Here is a 15,920-nt window from a genome sequence, read left to right as displayed (position 1 = left end):
TAGGTCTGACCACTGGGCTACATCCTCTTTAGAATCTGAATGAGCCCCAGGAACACTATCTTGGAAGGGACATCTGTCCAGGGGCAGTGACCTCCAGCCTACTTTCCTGAGATAGATAAGGGCATTTCAAGGTGGGGGTGGACAAGAACCCAATCCCTTTTGCAGCCTCCTCTTCACATAGATCAGGGAACTCCGGGGGCTCCTGGTGCTTGGGTGGGCAGAAGCCACCAGCTTTCTCCTAGGTCATGAGCCTGACATGCCAAAAACACCACCGTGTCTTGGAGGCGCCCTTCTCTGAGCCCAGCAAGCCCCAGAGGTAAGCCCTCCTGCAGGACTGCTTCTGTGACTCTTGCAGAAAGCCACACCTCATCCTGGGGGCGGATGTCACATCTGAGATGTGACCTGGCCATCAGCTGTCCTGGGTGACAGGTGTGCTGTTGGTGGCTTCTTTTCCTTCTGTTCAGAGGCTGACACAGCTGATATGACATCTGACACTAGAGCCCTGCGTCTTGCTGAGGTGGACATTAGGGTCTTGATGTTGCCTAATGCAGACTGGAGAGCAGCCAGGGGGCTCTGCACCCTCCAGGTGCTTTAAGCAGAGGAGCACCCCACAGAGGAAACCCATGACCTCCACAAGAGGCTTTGCAGAGATCCAGGACAGCCCTGAAACCCAATGGTCTTCCTCTTCGCTCAACCCTTTGCAATCTCCCTCTGCAAGCTTTGGTTTGACCGACCTCTAGACTCATGCATCCAGCCACCACTCATCGATCCACTCTCAACCATGCAGACTGCCTCAAGTAGTCATTTGCCTACACTCATAAAAATCAGTTTGTCTCCTTGTGTTTTAGAATTAAAATGTGGCAACTCCCTGGATCCTGAATTTGACCTTAATATAAACTACAATTTGGGACCACAGGTTCCTCCAGCAGGACACTCAAGAGAACACGGCATTCTGATTTTGAGGATGCTGATCACTTGGTTCACAATTTACATTTGTTGAAAAAAATCTGCAAGTTTGTGCATTCCCATTACCACTTAATATGAGTGTTAAGTTCAGGTTTACTCCATTCCGTGTACCCTATTGACCCAAAGGGGAATCCCTCTCTCACAATGGCGACAATTTATTTTGTTGTTTACAGGAACTGGGATTTACCACCTCAACTGCATTTTCTCCGAAGCTTCACTCTCCACCAAATCCACTCCAGTCAAAATAGCCATCAGCAGTTATGCAGTAAGTGAGGGCAGAGGCAAGACCTGAACCCAGGACTTCTGAACCCAGGACTTCTGACTCCAGAGCCCTTGTGCTGATTCCCTAGAACATTTCATTTCTTTTTTCCTTTTGGAGACATACTGAGGACTAAATCTTGGGGTGCTACATTAAGCCACATCCCCAATCCTTTTTACTTTTTATATTTTTGAGACAGGGGCTCACCAAGTTGCTGAGGTTAGCCTCGAACTTGCGAGGAACTGCCTCAGCCTTCTGAGTGGCTGGGATTACAGGCGTGTGCTGCATCAGACTAGAGCACTTCTAAAAGTGAGAAGATGTGCTTCCTGCCATGGAGAGGCCCATCTGTGTCCCATCTCACTCTGATTAGTCAATGACATAACCTTCTGCTGGACAACTATGTATAACCAAAGACAGATTGGCGCTGCCATCCTGGCTCCCACTACCTCACGCCAGCCCTGCGATCCTTCATTTTTCACAGAGCCAGCAGCCGATCCCAGGCCAGGCCCGGCCCCAGGCACTGCCCAGTGTGTCCCTTCCCAAGCAGGTCCCAATAGAATGAACGGGCAGATGTTCACTACTTGCTGAGAGCCATTAGCCACTTGGTATGACAATTTCCTTGCCAGCATACCCCATGTTGCTTAGTGGAAGGACTCGTGGAAATAGGACTTGCCTTAGACATTTTGCAGTGACATTGCATGTAAGGTGACCTTGCTCAAGGACCAGGGCGGATCCAGGTTTAGGGCAGATCAGGGTTTTAGGCTCTCCTCGGATTTAGGGCGTTCCTGGTTTAGGACAATCCGGGTTTAGGGCGGTTCCAGGTTTAAGAGTATTCCTGCTGGGAATAGGGTGTATCCTGCTGCCTGAGTTCCCCTTGTGTTCTCCCCGGATTCAGAGAGTTTTGGGGAGGCAGAGAACGTGGATTTCCCCAGAACGTGTTTGGAGAGGGCCAGTGTGAGTTCGGGAATAAAGAATTGCTGTTTGAATCTACAAAGCTGTGAGTGGCTCATGATTTTGTGCCCAGCCAGACTGCGGCAACTACTGGAAAACACGAAAACAGCAGACAGATGTAGCTCCAAGGTGGAGCACACATTTGGCACAAGACTCTGGGGTCATTCCAGCCCCCCAAGTTTAAAAATAAATAAAAGCAGAAGAGAGCAAATGCCAAGGAGCTTGCATTGTTCAGCCTGGAAATGGAAACAAGGACCCCTGGGGTGTGGCCTAGGGGCAGAGCTCCCACCCAGCAGGCATGAGGCCATGGATCTGAGCCCCAGCCCTTCAAAAGGAAAGGAAAGGAACATTGACACAAGACAAATTAGAATAGAACCAGCAAATAACAGAGGGGGGCTCTGGGCTGCAGGTGTAGCTCAGGTGCAGATCTGCCTTTTTTTTTTTTTTTTTTTGCAGGAGGCTAGGATCCATCTCCAGCACCTCCCCCTGCTGGGCCACAAGGTGGTGCAGGTTGAGTCTGAGTATTTCTAACCATTGGAAGTGAGTGGCTGAATTTCCTGGGGGAGGGAGGGACTGGCCACCAATAATCAGCAATGAGCTGGCATTCTGTAAGAGCACCCTTAGCCTTGGGTGGCAAGGCAGCAGGGTCCCTGGGCCCAGTGTTAAAGTCCACCTGGAGTGGGAGCAGGGCCCTGGACTCTGCACTACCCTGGGCTTCTTCAAAGAAATTGACTACAGATGTGTACTGGGGTGTTCCCAGCCTTGGAGAGGATGGAGAATCAGGCTCCTGATGATCTGGTGAACCGGTGAGCTCCTAGCCTGTGCCAAGTACTTTCCATACAGTTTTCAAATCTCCATGCCAGACTGGACCAACTGGTCATTCTTCGCTCAGAGACACTGTTGCTCACAAGAGAAGCCATGTGCCCAGTGAGACCCAGACTAAGAGCTCTGGGTGGGATGGGCAGGAAAATTTTCAGCGGTCCCCTGGTATCCACAGGATATTTTTTTTTTCTTTTTGGTACTGGGGATTGAACCCAGGGAGTCTCTACCACTGAGCCACATCCCCAGCCCTTTTGCTTTTATTGGGAGACTGGGTCTGACTAATTGCTGAGGCTGTCCTTGAACTTGAGATACTCCTGTGTCGGCCTCCTGGGTCACTGGGATCACAGGCGTGTGCCACCACACTCAGCCCTCCTTTTATCTTTTAATTTTGAGCCTGGTATAAGGGATTGAGCCGGGCACTTTACCACTGCACTACAGCCCTGCTCGAGGAATACAATATGCAGGAGGATGTCAACCTGGGCCCTGGGGAGGAGCCTAACACACCTGGCAGGCTGTGCTTCCTGCCCCTTGGGAGCCACTGTCATGTAGGAAGCTCAGCCCTCCTGAGACCACCAGGTTGAGAAGGAGGCCCTGGTGGGCAACAGGCCATATACAGAAGAGGACCGGAGGGTGCTGGTTCATTTCTCCACTCAGGAAGTGTTTCCTCTATCTTACCCTAATTCCTATATATGAGCAAGGTTGTCTCTGGCTTCTGGTCTATTCCAGTTTGATACCTGTTCCTAACCTACAGCAGCTCTCACTTACCATTGCTTTATAAATATTTACATATGGAATATAGCTCCTTCATTGTTTCAATGTTTTTTCAGAATTGTCCTGATTGTGCTTTTTCCCTTTCATGTGAATCAGCTCGTCAAATTCTATGCAAAATTACCTGGGGATTTTGGCTGAGAGTACGCTGAAATCATACATTAATTTGGGGACAGCTGGACTTTTACACTGGACTTTTCCGCCCACCGTCAGGGTGCTCAAGGGCATTCTCTGACGGCCTTTGGTAAAGTTTCCAGTTTTCTCTTCTGAGGTTTTCCAAGTTCTGGTTGGGCTCTACAGTGGACCAAATTCTTTACAAGTTTAAAGTCTGTCCTAACCCCCTGCTCCCTCACCCTTTCAAAGGCCTCTGCAGGCCCTTCTGCTTACACGATTGTTACAGATTGCTTACTTTTTCCAGCTGTTCCCAAGTTACAACCTGTGTGTTTCCACATGTGTTGGGTGAAGTCTGAAGGCCAGACTGGGGTTTCCAGTCCTGCTTGGGAGGGGAACAAGGTTGGGCAAGGATCTAGGAGGATGGGGGCGGGCAAGGGCACTGGGACCCCGGCCTGGGGAGGAAGAAGCCTGTTCTTCGTCCCTGGGAGGTGGCCTGTCTGGAGGGAGGGCATCTGCAGGCCCAAGGCTGGGGAAAGGGTGGCTAAAAGCTAGGTCTCCCTTCTTGGGAAAAGGGTGGGCAGCAGCCAGCTCCTCCATCCTGTGCCTTCATGCATGTGTGTGTGTGTGCGTGTGTGTGTGTATGCGCATGCATGTTCTGCACATGTGGCATCCCTGGGGCTTTCTGTTTCTAGTGGCTTCTCACGTTTTCCAATCGAGTGGCCTGGGTTCAGAACCCAGCTCAGCCACTTCCTGCCTGCAACCCAGTGTCCCCGAATGACACTTCCTCTGAGCATCAGGGCTGAGAAATTCTCTGTCCCACAAACTGTGAGCTTCAGGGGAGGCGGGGTGAGAACTCTTGCCCATGGCTGCACTCCAATAGGCACATGACTCATGGAGGGTCTAAACAGAATTCATGCATCCATCCTGCTGGGGAGGGGTGTGCCCTCTGGGCAGAGAACATTCCAGCCTGAAGGACAAAAGGGACCCAGAGCCTCAGTGGGAAAGGGCTTGGCCTGTTTGGGCTCCAGAAAGAAGCTGGAGGCCTGGGGTGTGGCTCAGTGGTGGTGCTTGCAGCTTGAGGCCTGGTTAATCCCTGGCACTGCCCCAGACAAAGCAAACAGGACACAACAGGGTCAAACACAAGAGGTGGGAGCCAGTGACAGGCTCTTCTCCTTAAACAGGCTGCTCTCCTGAGGACAAGAGCTGGAGGGGAGGGGGCTCTCCCAGCTGCCCGGGGGAGAGACACTGGGGCCTATGGGGCTCGCAGGCCCCTTCGCACCTCGTGGGGACAGTCTGAGCTCAAGCATCTGAGCTCTGGCATCCTTACTGTCGCCCATATCTGATGGTTACCAAGACAGTAGAAGAGAGTACATTGTAGGTCTTATAGCCAGAGAAACAGAGTCCAAGAGAAATGACCTACTCCTATTAAAGACAGGTAGAGTCAGGCCGGGCTTGGTGACCCACACCCGTAACCCCAGAGACTTGGGAGGCCAACACCTCAATCCGTCCTGTAGGCCACCATGTTTGTGGTACTTAGTTACAACAGCCCTAGTAAACTAATACCCTCTGGAAGGAGAGGAAAGCCTGTGTGAGCCTCCCCATGCAGACCTGAAGCGTCCTAGAGAAGGTGATGGTGAGTGGGGCACTGAAGGGTGGTAGGAGTTCACCAGGTGGGGAAGTCAGAACATTCCAGGCAGCGGGAAGTACATATGTAAAAGCCAGGGGAGGCTGTTTTTTGGACCTCTTTGAATTTCCTGCCTGCCCTGCCCAAGTATCTGAGATCCAGAAGCTCTTTGGCTCTGAGATAATGGAAACATGACGTTGACCAGGGAGCCCCTTGGGCCCAGGCCATGAGACACATCACTCTCACAGGTAGGGGGCACACACAAGCCTGCCCACGAAGCCCGGCTGGCTAGGTGGGGGTTGGCTAGGTGGGCGCAGGCAGGAGGAAGCCCCAGCTGTTCCTCAGGTTCCAAAGCCTCTTCTTAGTGAGGCTAGGGTGGGCCATTCTGGGCTGGCTGGGGCTTTCTTGTGGTTCCAAAGGATGCACAGCACCCTGGAAGGACAGGTGTGTGTGTGAGTGTGTGTGTGTGTGTGTGTGTTCCTGACTCAGCCCAGCCTTGCAGTGAGGGGGTAAATCAGTGGGGCTTCTTTTGTCCACAGGTTATTTAGGAAAAAAAAAGAAAACATAATAAATATAACAATCCTTCCCTCAAAAAAAAAGTGTTTTAAATGCATTTTTCCCTGAAGATTTCCAGTGTACTCCACAATGTTTAAAAAATAGTTTCCCCAAAAATAGATCTTAAAGCATTTGACACAGTGGTAATTGTGGTCTATGTGGTGCTAGATGTGGGCGAGGGGGCTGTGTCCCCCGGCCCTTGTCGCTGTGGGGCCCAGGCCTGGTGAGCCACCAGCCCGATACCCCAATGCCCACTGGAGCTGGTGCTCGCTGGGACGCCGGTCTGCACAGGGGAGCAACTCGGGTATGCAGAGGACCCCCACCTGGCCCAGTGCCAGCTGCAAACCCTCCAGTTCGGGGAAGGGGCCCTGGGCGGCCAAGGGGTTGGAAGAAGGGGCAGACTTGGCAGCCTCCCCTGGGGGCTCATCCTCAGCCCCTTCCTCTCTTCCGTCTTGGCTCTTTGTGATGAGGGTTCATGGGTGACCCAAGGGGGCAGTGGAAGTGTTCTGAGAACTCTTTGGAATTGGAGAGGGAGCCGATGACCCTGAAGCGAGAGGGGCTGTGGGAGTCGGTGATGAGGCCTTCGTGAGAGCTCTTGGGGGTTCGGACAGAGCACCAGACCTTTGAGGGACAAGGGGGAGAAGCTGGGGTCACTGTGGGGCCCTGAGGCCGCCAGACTGGTCCCACCACTGCAGGGGTGGAATGAGCCCTCGCCTGGTGCTCACACCCCAAGGACTCAGGAAGGCCCATGGGTGGGTCGGAGGGGAGGCTGGAGTGCGCCTATGCCCCTGTCTGACGCAGGTGTCACCAAGCTGTGTCTCTTCAGCCAGAGCCGGGTCTCTGTCTGATACCAACGTACCAGGCTGGGATTCTGCCTAAACTCCACTTTACAAATTTTGGATTTAGTCCAGATTTCATATTTTCTGGGTAGGACACTCTCTCGAGAGGCAGCTCTGGGAATCAACTGAAGGCCAACTCAAGTGCCAACCTGGTGGGTCTTGATTTCTTTCTCCCCCGGTTCTGGGGACTGAATCCAGGGCTGCTTTCTCACTGAGCTACATCCCCAGCCCTTTCCATTTTCTATTTTGAGACAGAGTCTTGTTAAGTTGCTGAGGCTGAGCTCGAACTGGTGATCCTCCTGTCTCAGCTTCCCAAGGAGCTGGGATAATAGGCATGCATTACCGTGTCTGGCTATGTTAAAAAGTTTCTAGAACCCCAGAACCAGGAGGGGCCTTCTCCACCACATACAGGATACTAGTATTCTTTCTTGGCCCTTCCTTGAATCTCTCTAATGACAGGAAGCTCACCTCCTCACAGGCTAATGACCTGAAGACGGTCTGATGAGTTAGGGAGCTGGTGATTGGAGGGGACCTTACCTGTTCCCCTAATGAACTCACCTGTGCAAACCCCAGGAAGAGCTGGTCATTGGTGAGACCCAGTGTGGGCAAGGTCTGCTCCTCCCTGTTCTTCTTTACCCAGTTCTGGTAAGCCTGGGAGGAGAGAAGGCCAGAGGTTGAGGGCAGCCAGGACACAGGGGCGAGGGGCTAGTGTGCAGGCCGAGGCTGGTTTCTGGGTTCTGGGCCTTGGCTCAGCCTGGAGGATCCCTCCTCTTTCTCTGCTCCCTCCCTAAAGGGGAGTGCAATGGACCCCATGGCCTAAAACGCCACACAATGCTGATGGCTCTCCAATGTGCACTTTGGCACCAGCCTCTTCCCTGATCTGGATATTCAACTGCCTTAGCTGGACACCCAAGGTCACATCCAACTCAGCATGGCACAGAAGGAAGAAGTCATTTACATGAACCCTCACCAAACCTGCCACCATAGGATGGCACCACCACCCTCCTAGTTACTCAGGCTCAGAGTTCCCCCCAACTCTTCCAGCCAAGCCAAACACCCCAAAACTGACCCTCCTCACCCTTCCCCCTCTAGCCTGGGTAACCTCACAACAGCTTCCAACGGGTCTCCCTAATTCAGAGGAACCGAGGACACAAGCCTGGTCCCCTCCTCATGTGGCAACTCGAGCGAACCGTCTAGGGCGAGTGTTGGCAGACCTCCTCTGTGAGGGCCGGAGTAGATGTTCCAGCTTTGGGGCAACCGGTCCCTGTTGAACTATCCTCCTCTGCGCTCAGAGTGCAAAAGTAGCCACAGGCAACCTGTGGATACAGTGTGGCCAGGTTCCCCAAACCTACAGGGACAGGCTGGGGCTGGATTTGCCCATGGGCTGCCGGCTTGCAGACCTGCCTTAAAGAAGGAATTAGATCATATCTCCTGTTTGACCCTGTAGTGGTTCTCACTGTCGCCAGAATAGAACCAAGCTCCTTTCTCAGTGACAGAGGCCCTTGCTCCTGACTCCTTCCACTACCCCCTGCCTCTGGCCCTTGGTGAGTCGCCAGGCTGCCTCTCAGGCCGGGACCTGTGTCTGAGTCACTTGGTTTCACCTCCGGCCACCTGAGGGTGCAGGTCAGGGGCTCAGAGCCAAGCCAATGGGCTCAGATGGTAGCGACTTACTCCAGACTAGGATCGGAACCCAGAACTGGCTCTGTGCTCAGTGTCCTCCTGGGCCCTGCTGCCCTACCTGGCAGTGGGTTCCCCCACAAAGGCAAGAAGGGGCCGGCTCTGCAGGTGGACCCTGCCCTGGCTCTCTCCTGGGACTCTCAAGCAGGTGGTCTCCAAGCAGAAGGCCTTGGGCACTCGGCTCAGGTGCTGCGTCCACAGTCAGTGCTCACGTCCTCCCCACCCCCACCGACAGACGAGGAAGCCGAGGCACAGCACTCCTGCAGCTTGCCAGGCGTTTCTATGCTGACCTACTGATGAGGCATCTGGACAGATGTGGACCTGGACAGGTACACAGGGGGAGCAGACCCACCCGATAGGCCACCTTGAGGCCCCCGTTGTCTGCGATGTTCTCCCCGAGGGTGTGGCGGCCGTTCACCGGCTCCCCGTTCACGCTGTAGCTGCTGTACTGCTCCACCATGCACTCCGTCTGCTGTTTGAAGGCCTCCACCAAGGAGTTCTTCCACCAGGGCCGGAGGTTCCCATCCTTGCCATACTCCCGCCCTGTGGTCAGAGCGCAGGAGTGGCACTATCGCTCTTCTTCCCTCCCAGTGGGAAGTCGGTTCCCCTGTCTGACCCCACCCTCCAGCCTGTACAGGGACAGGATGACCATCAGAGGGCCAGAGGACGGGCCAGACCGAGTGGGAGAGGGTGGGGAAAAGTGGCCAGGCAGGCGGCCATGTGGCTGTACAAAGGTTTGAGGCGCAGGGTGGATCTCCACTGGCCAAGGGCCTCGGATCCCAAGGAATGGAGTCCAGCAAGGGGCCAGTGGAGTTGGCAGAATCAGGAGCACATAACAGGCCTGGTTTCCAGGGTCTCTGCCACTTCCTTCTTGTCCCTGAGCAGGGGGCAGTTGAGGAAGACCCTGGACACTAGCTGCTGAGGAGGGTGTGACTTCCACGTCTCTGACTCCTGACTCCTACTGAGCACCGAGCACCCAGCACCCTGCAGAAAGTGCTCACTATAGCCTTCACACAATCCTCCCCACCCCCACCTGGACCTGTTGCACCCATTTTGCAGATAAGGAGACGGAGGCTTGGAGAATGATGTGACTTGCCGAGGTGAGAGCATTTGGCAAGCGGCCGAGCCAGGGTTTAGACTCTGGTCCTTCTCTGCAAAGCTAAGTCCCAGGGAGCAGAGGCAGTGGGGCTAAGAAGCTGATGGGCTCTGTCTGGAGGGACCCCAAGGAACCTGTACCTTGATCATCAAAAGCGTGAGTCAGCTCATGGCCCACGACGACACCAATGCCACCAAAGTTTAAGACCCTGGAGGGAGACACAAAGTGAGAGCAAGGCCTCTGGCTCCTGCCCTGCCATGTGGCCCTCACTTGTTGGGCCTGAGATGTAGCAGGGGCTCTGTGGGACACAGCCCTGGAGACAGTGGGAGGCTGGGCAGTCTAAGGGAGCCAGCTGTGCCCTGTGGGTGACATGCACGTGCTGGACACTCTAGAGGATCACTGTCCCCTCCCACAGACTAGCAGTTAAGCTTTAAAGAAAACAAAGCCTGGGAATGGGCCAGTGCCTCTTCCCAAGCTCCACACAGTCATCCCGGGAGTCCAGCTTCTAGGACAGCGCCCTCACCCCGCCAACTCCCTGGCTGCAACTGCTCTAAGCCACCGTCACAGCAGTATTTCCCACATGGGGCTCTTGACTGCATGACTGTGCCACGTTTCCCGATTGCAGGAGCTTTTGGCCCCAGAGACCCTTGGAGGGAAGGCAGGGGACAGGGGCTGCTGCGCTCTGCACCCACGACGCTGCAATCCTAGGCCACCTGGGCCACCAGGGCACAGATGGCTCAGTGAGATGGCTGTCAGGGTCAGCTGCAGACACAGGGCTGGCTGAGGGGCAGGGGACCCGTCGGGGCACCAGCACCAGAGATGGCCTACTTGGGCGAGGAGCGGGTGTAGAAGGGCGCCTGCAGGATCCCAGCCGGAAACATGATCTCGTTCTTGGTGGGCGAGTAGTAAGCGTTCACCATGGGCGGGGTCATGCTCCACCTGCAAGCAACAGGTGCGTGAGAGCCCAGGCGGTGGGCGGAGCGGAACTCCAGTGGGTACTCCTTGACCCCAGGACCAGGTCAGCACAAGGACATCAGGCAGCACTGTTTCTGAGGGGGAAGCTAGAAAACACCTGAATACCTATAAATCAGTGATGTCACCTCAGAGGGTGCCACACCGAGACGCTCACAGACAGCAAGAGGGACCATCAGATATTGAACTGAGGTTATTTTTGAGGCTTGAAATGTGTCTAGCAGCCGTTCTAAGGTGTGGTCTAAAGTGACAGTCCCCAAGATCCTCTGGTTTATGATGTCAAAACTATTTTCATTATAACATTGAGACACTCTGTCTCTGCCACATGTTGAGATCTGCATCATGGTACAAAAGCAACCTTGAATGACACTGCTGCTGCCTGGGCAGGGGGCCGGGCAAGTCCTAGTGGCCACCTGCTCCTTTCCTAGCAGGTGCTCCAACCAAAACAAGCCAGCGGGTCATTTTCGTTGACAACACCCAGGAAAAAGTAGCCTAATCATTAATTCCATTAAATCTCGACCCCCAAGTACCAGTCTTTTCAATATCCTGTGTGACCAATGGGGAATACCCACGTGGTGCTTCAGGTCTCTCTCATCCTCTTCGGATGACCGACCAGCCATGGAATTTTGGACTTGGGCAACAAGGCAGACATGTTCTTGAAAATGAAAAAGGAAGCTTAGCACCTCAGGGGAACTAATTCACATTTTGTCATTTATTACCAATGATAAAAATCTGAGGTTTCAAGAAAAATGAAGTTTCAAAGAAATATTAAAATTTTGGAAAACTTGTATTGACCATCATGAATTTGATAGCTTCCCAGTACTTTAAGATTTTTCTCAGGAGGTCAACTATGATGTTAACTAATGTGGTTTTTTTTTTTTGGCTGCAGTATATGAGAGCGGAAAATCTGTAAATCTTAGTGGAACCACAATTTTTTTTCTTTTCTGTTTTTTTTTTTTTTTTTTTTGTACTGGGGAATGAACCCAGGGGTGTGTAACCACTGAGCCCCATCCCCAGCCCTTTTTTATATAGTATTTAGTGACAGGGTCTTGCTGAGTTGCTTAGGGTCTTGCTAAATTGCTGAGGCTGGCTTTGAACTCATGATCCTCCTGCCTCAGCCTCCTCAGCTGCTGCGATTGCAGGCGTGTGCTACCATGCCTGGCAAAACACTATTTTCCAAAGGACCAATGCATGAGCCATTATGTAAAAAATTATGTAAAAAAATCCAAAAAGTGCAAGACAGATCAATGATTTTAGTGTACAGGGTATGAAAAGTTCATGAATAAGTTTTCAGATTTTTCATATTATATTTTTTTGGGGGGAGGGCAAGGAGGTTAATGGGGATTGAACTCAGGGGCACTTGACTACTAAGCCCCAGCCCCAGCCCTATATTGTATGTATTTAGAGACAGGGTCTCACTGAGTTGCTTAGTACCTCACTTTTGCTGAGGCTGGCTTTGAACTTCTGCCCATGCCTCCTGAGCTACTGGGATTATAGGTGTGCACCACCACGACTGGTTCAGATTTTCCATAATGCATTAATCTTTCCTTCCTTGGGGACTGAACCCAGGGGTGTTCTATCACTGGGCTTCATCCCTTGCCCTTATTTTTTACTTTGCTAAATTGCCGAGGATGGCCTTGAACTTTGGCTCCTTCTGCCTCAGCCACCTGGGTAGCTTGGGTTGCAGATGAATACTGCTGTGTCTGGCTAGAAGACAAGTTTAAGTGAAAACTTTTAATCTAAAACTTAAGAAGCCAGGTAAATTGGCAGTAGTGTCTGTGCCATATTCTGAAGGTGAAGGTCCACCTACCTTCTTGTTTGTTAGGGGGACCCTCATTGACAATGGAAAACTTGGAGGAAAAAGATGTTTGAACCTCCATTGCCCACAAGAGGGCGCCAGAGGCAAAGAGGACTTGTTCTGACTTGGTAAGATTTATCCTGTTTCAGGAGTGGAGGGACTAGTACCGGGCTGACTACATCTAACTTTCCTGGGGAGACCATTTTAAAAAGAAGGGTCGTTCTCCAGATTATTCTGACTTAAGATCTGGGGTAGAAGTTAGGCTATGGCTAGGTGCAGTGGTGCACAACTGTAATCCCAGCAAATTTGGGAGGTAGAGGCAGGAGGATCACATGTTCAAGGCCAGCTTCAGCAACCTAGTGAGGCTCTCAGCAACTTAGTCAAACCCTGTCTCAAGATAAAAAATTAAAAAGGGCTGGGAATTTAGCCCAGTGATAAAGCACTCCTGGGTTCAATCCTCAGGAACTCCCTACCCCCTGCTGCAAAAGCCCCCGCAACCAAAAACTAAAACAAAAAAACGTCAGGAGGCAACCCCCACACCCCCCCCCTCACATTTTTGGCAGTGCTGGGGAGGGAACCCAGGGTCTCAAGTACTAGGCATGTACTCTACCGCGGAGCTACACCCTCATCCTTGGAGACTATTTTTGAAACTGCTCTCCAGGGGACACTGATGCACAGTGGGATTTGCAGTGTGTTAAGTGCTGGGTCATCAGCGCCCATCTAGAACCTTTCCCAGCCCTCAGTGGGACAGTGGGAGAAACCACTGCTCCTGTTTGTGAGGAGTTATGGGACACTCACCCATACGGAGGGCCTCCTGTCAGGGCCTGGCTCTCCCCAGTTCCCACACTGGATTGCTTCAATGACCCAAGAACCAGTTCCCTTCCCTGCTACTTCGAAGATAATGAAATGAAGGCTCTGAATGCTGAGACCATGAAGCTGGGATGTGGTGCCAGGCCCCCTCGGCCTCAGAGGCCAGGTTCACTCTGCCAACAGGCTGGGCACTGCGGCACCCAGACTGGGGCCAGGATGGGCTCTACTTTGGCTTTTTTTGCAGAGGATTCTGGGGATTGAACTCAGAGGCACTGGACCACTGGGCCACATCCCCAATCCTCTTTTGTATTTTATTTAGAAACAGGGTCTCACTGAGTTGCTTAGTGTCTCGCCGTTGCTGAGGCTGTCTTTGACCTTGCGATCCCCTTGCCTCAGCCTCTTGAGCTGCTGGGATTACAGGCATGTGCCACCACACCCAGAGGCTTTTGGTTTCTTAATTTGAAAAGAGGGCCTCTGTGACAGTCACACCTGGCACCTGACAGTGGGTGAGGAAGGCAAGCTCAGTGGGGTGCATCCCTATGGTGGGGAACCAAGGCCTTCCTGGCCGGGCCTGGGGGACTCACTGGTCTCTGTTGGGGGCTTTCCTGAGCTGGTCAGCGGTGACCCTCCATGAGAAGTTGAAAAATCGCATGGCGTTCTCGAAGTAGAGGTCTGGAACTGCCGTGTACTGAGGAAAGAAGCAGAGACACAGATGGGAGCAACCCCAGAGGAAAGTCAGAAACTCAGACCCCACGAGGTGAAGGGATGGGTAGGCAGGCCCAGGGCCAGAGTGTGGGCTCAGAGCTGCAGGCTCTGCCCCTCTGAGGCTTCTAACCTGCTGGGCCCAGCAACAACTGTCTTCTTCAGGCACCTGACAGTGTCACAGTGCTGCAGGATGCCCCATCAGTGGTTCCCTTGAGCAAGAAGTATCTCCATCACTGTCCTACAGGACTGTGATGATGGGTGTGTTCTCCGTGTGTTTTCCACCTACACTGGCCAATATGGTAGACTCTGGTGACAGGTGGCTACTGAGCATCTCAAATGTGCTAGTGTAATTAAATTTTAATTAACTTAAGTTTTGATTAATTAAATAGCCCCCCATGGCTGGTAGCTAACAAATTGGACAGCACAGATTTAATGAACTACACTGGAATCTGGCTCTGAAATGTCAGGGGACAGGCGTTATCACACCCCCCACCCCTGGGCCCGGCCTCTCAGCTCCTACCAGGTGCAAAGCCCTCCCTCAGGTCCACTCCAGATCTTTATGGCATACCCAAGGGCTGTGGTAAAACACTGGGCCCTCAGGGGCAGGCCCCTGTCTGTGGGCCCTGCCTGAGCTGTCTCCAGGAGACTCTGGGTCTTGCATCAGGATGACCCTGGGGTGTCTGAAAGTATTCTCAAGAAACATGGCTGCGGAATGAGTCTCCTATTCTCAGAAGTAATTTTAATAGTCTTAGGTTTTAAATAGAACCATGATGAGAGGTTATTATGATTTCAAAAATGCCTGAATTTCACTCATGAGAAGATAGCAAACTATCATTTGGGGCAAAATCACAACCCACTTAAAGGGGTGATGTGCCGAAGGTTCTGGCAGCAGGGAGGCAGTAATCCCCCTCCGACTCAGTGGAGCTTCACTGTGCATTTGGGATGGCTGCCTCCTCTTTCCCATCCCCATCTCAAGGTCAAAATTTGAGTTCCAAGTTTTCTCTGAGGAGGTTGGGGTACGACCCTGAAGACAGGTGGCCGTTCTGGGGCAGGAGCGGGGGTGTGAGGGGCTTCACTTTCTCCCCCCACCACCGTGGTGTTTTAGGGCTACGATGCTGGCCAGCTGACCCCAGCCCTGTGGGCTCTGGGCTCAGGGTCAGGTACTGCACCTTTTAGGATCTGCTTCCCCAAGTCTTTTATTTTTTTTTAAATTTCTTAGTTGTAGATGGACACAATATCTTTATTTATTTATTTATTTAATGTGGTTCTGAGGATTGAACCCAGGGCCTCATGTGTGTGAGGCAAGCGCTTTGCCACTGAGCCAACCTCAGCCCCGCTACCTCCCCCCACCCCATTTTATGCAGTGCTTGGGTTGAACCCAGTTGGAGTCATGATGCGAGGCCAGTGCTCTCCCGCTGAGCTAATCCCCTGATCGCTGTCATGATGCCAGGTCAGCCTCCCTGCCTCCAGAAGCCCTGGGCGCCCCGCCCACCTTGGACCCTCCCCAAGTGGGCACTTGGGATAGCAGGGCGTAAGCCACTCATGTCGTTGAACAATTTGTCCAGTTCCTTGGGGTCCATAATGAAGTTGGGGTAGCCTATCATGTTGTAGATGGCGTCCGCCTGGATGGGAGGGACACAGAGGACTGAGCACCCGCGATGCTGACCAGCTGGCCCCAGCTTTGTGGCCTCTGGGCTCAGGGTCATGCCAAGGGGCGGGGGATCAGGCTCCTCCCCACTTAGGGCTTTCACATCTTTTTGGAAACATTCCCCCCTTGCCTAAGTTATCTTTTTTTTAATATTTATTTTTTAGTTATAGGTGGACACAGTATCTTTTTTTTTTTTTTTTTTTTACTTTTATGTGGTGCTGAGGATCGAACCCAGTGCCTCACATAGGCTAGGCGAGCGCTCTACGGCTGAGCCACCACCCCAGCCCCCAGTTAATCTTTTGGGTTTCTGATTAAA

The 15,920-nt window shown here is 52.6% G+C and overlaps 1 protein-coding gene across 1 annotated transcript in view; it reads right to left on the bottom strand.

Moving 5' to 3' along the window:
* Nucleotides 1-6,488: 6,488 nt before the first annotated feature.
* The window catches only part of LOC143640160 (endothelin-converting enzyme 1-like), a 68,278-nt gene continuing 58,846 nt past the window's right edge, over nucleotides 6,489-15,920 (bottom strand). The window contains 7 exon segments of the mRNA XM_077108063.1: nucleotides 6,489-6,680; nucleotides 7,457-7,549; nucleotides 8,928-9,118; nucleotides 9,812-9,879; nucleotides 10,500-10,610; nucleotides 13,836-13,939; nucleotides 15,501-15,578. Coding sequence (XP_076964178.1) covers nucleotides 6,489-6,680; nucleotides 7,457-7,549; nucleotides 8,928-9,118; nucleotides 9,812-9,879; nucleotides 10,500-10,610; nucleotides 13,836-13,939; nucleotides 15,501-15,578 — 837 coding nt within the window.

Source organism: Callospermophilus lateralis, unplaced genomic scaffold (genome assembly GCF_048772815.1).
Source record: "Callospermophilus lateralis isolate mCalLat2 unplaced genomic scaffold, mCalLat2.hap1 Scaffold_127, whole genome shotgun sequence".
Classification (NCBI taxonomy): Eukaryota; Metazoa; Chordata; class Mammalia; order Rodentia; family Sciuridae; genus Callospermophilus; species Callospermophilus lateralis.
Note: the sequence above shows the minus strand (reverse complement) of the source record. Positions and strands in the feature narration are given on the sequence as shown.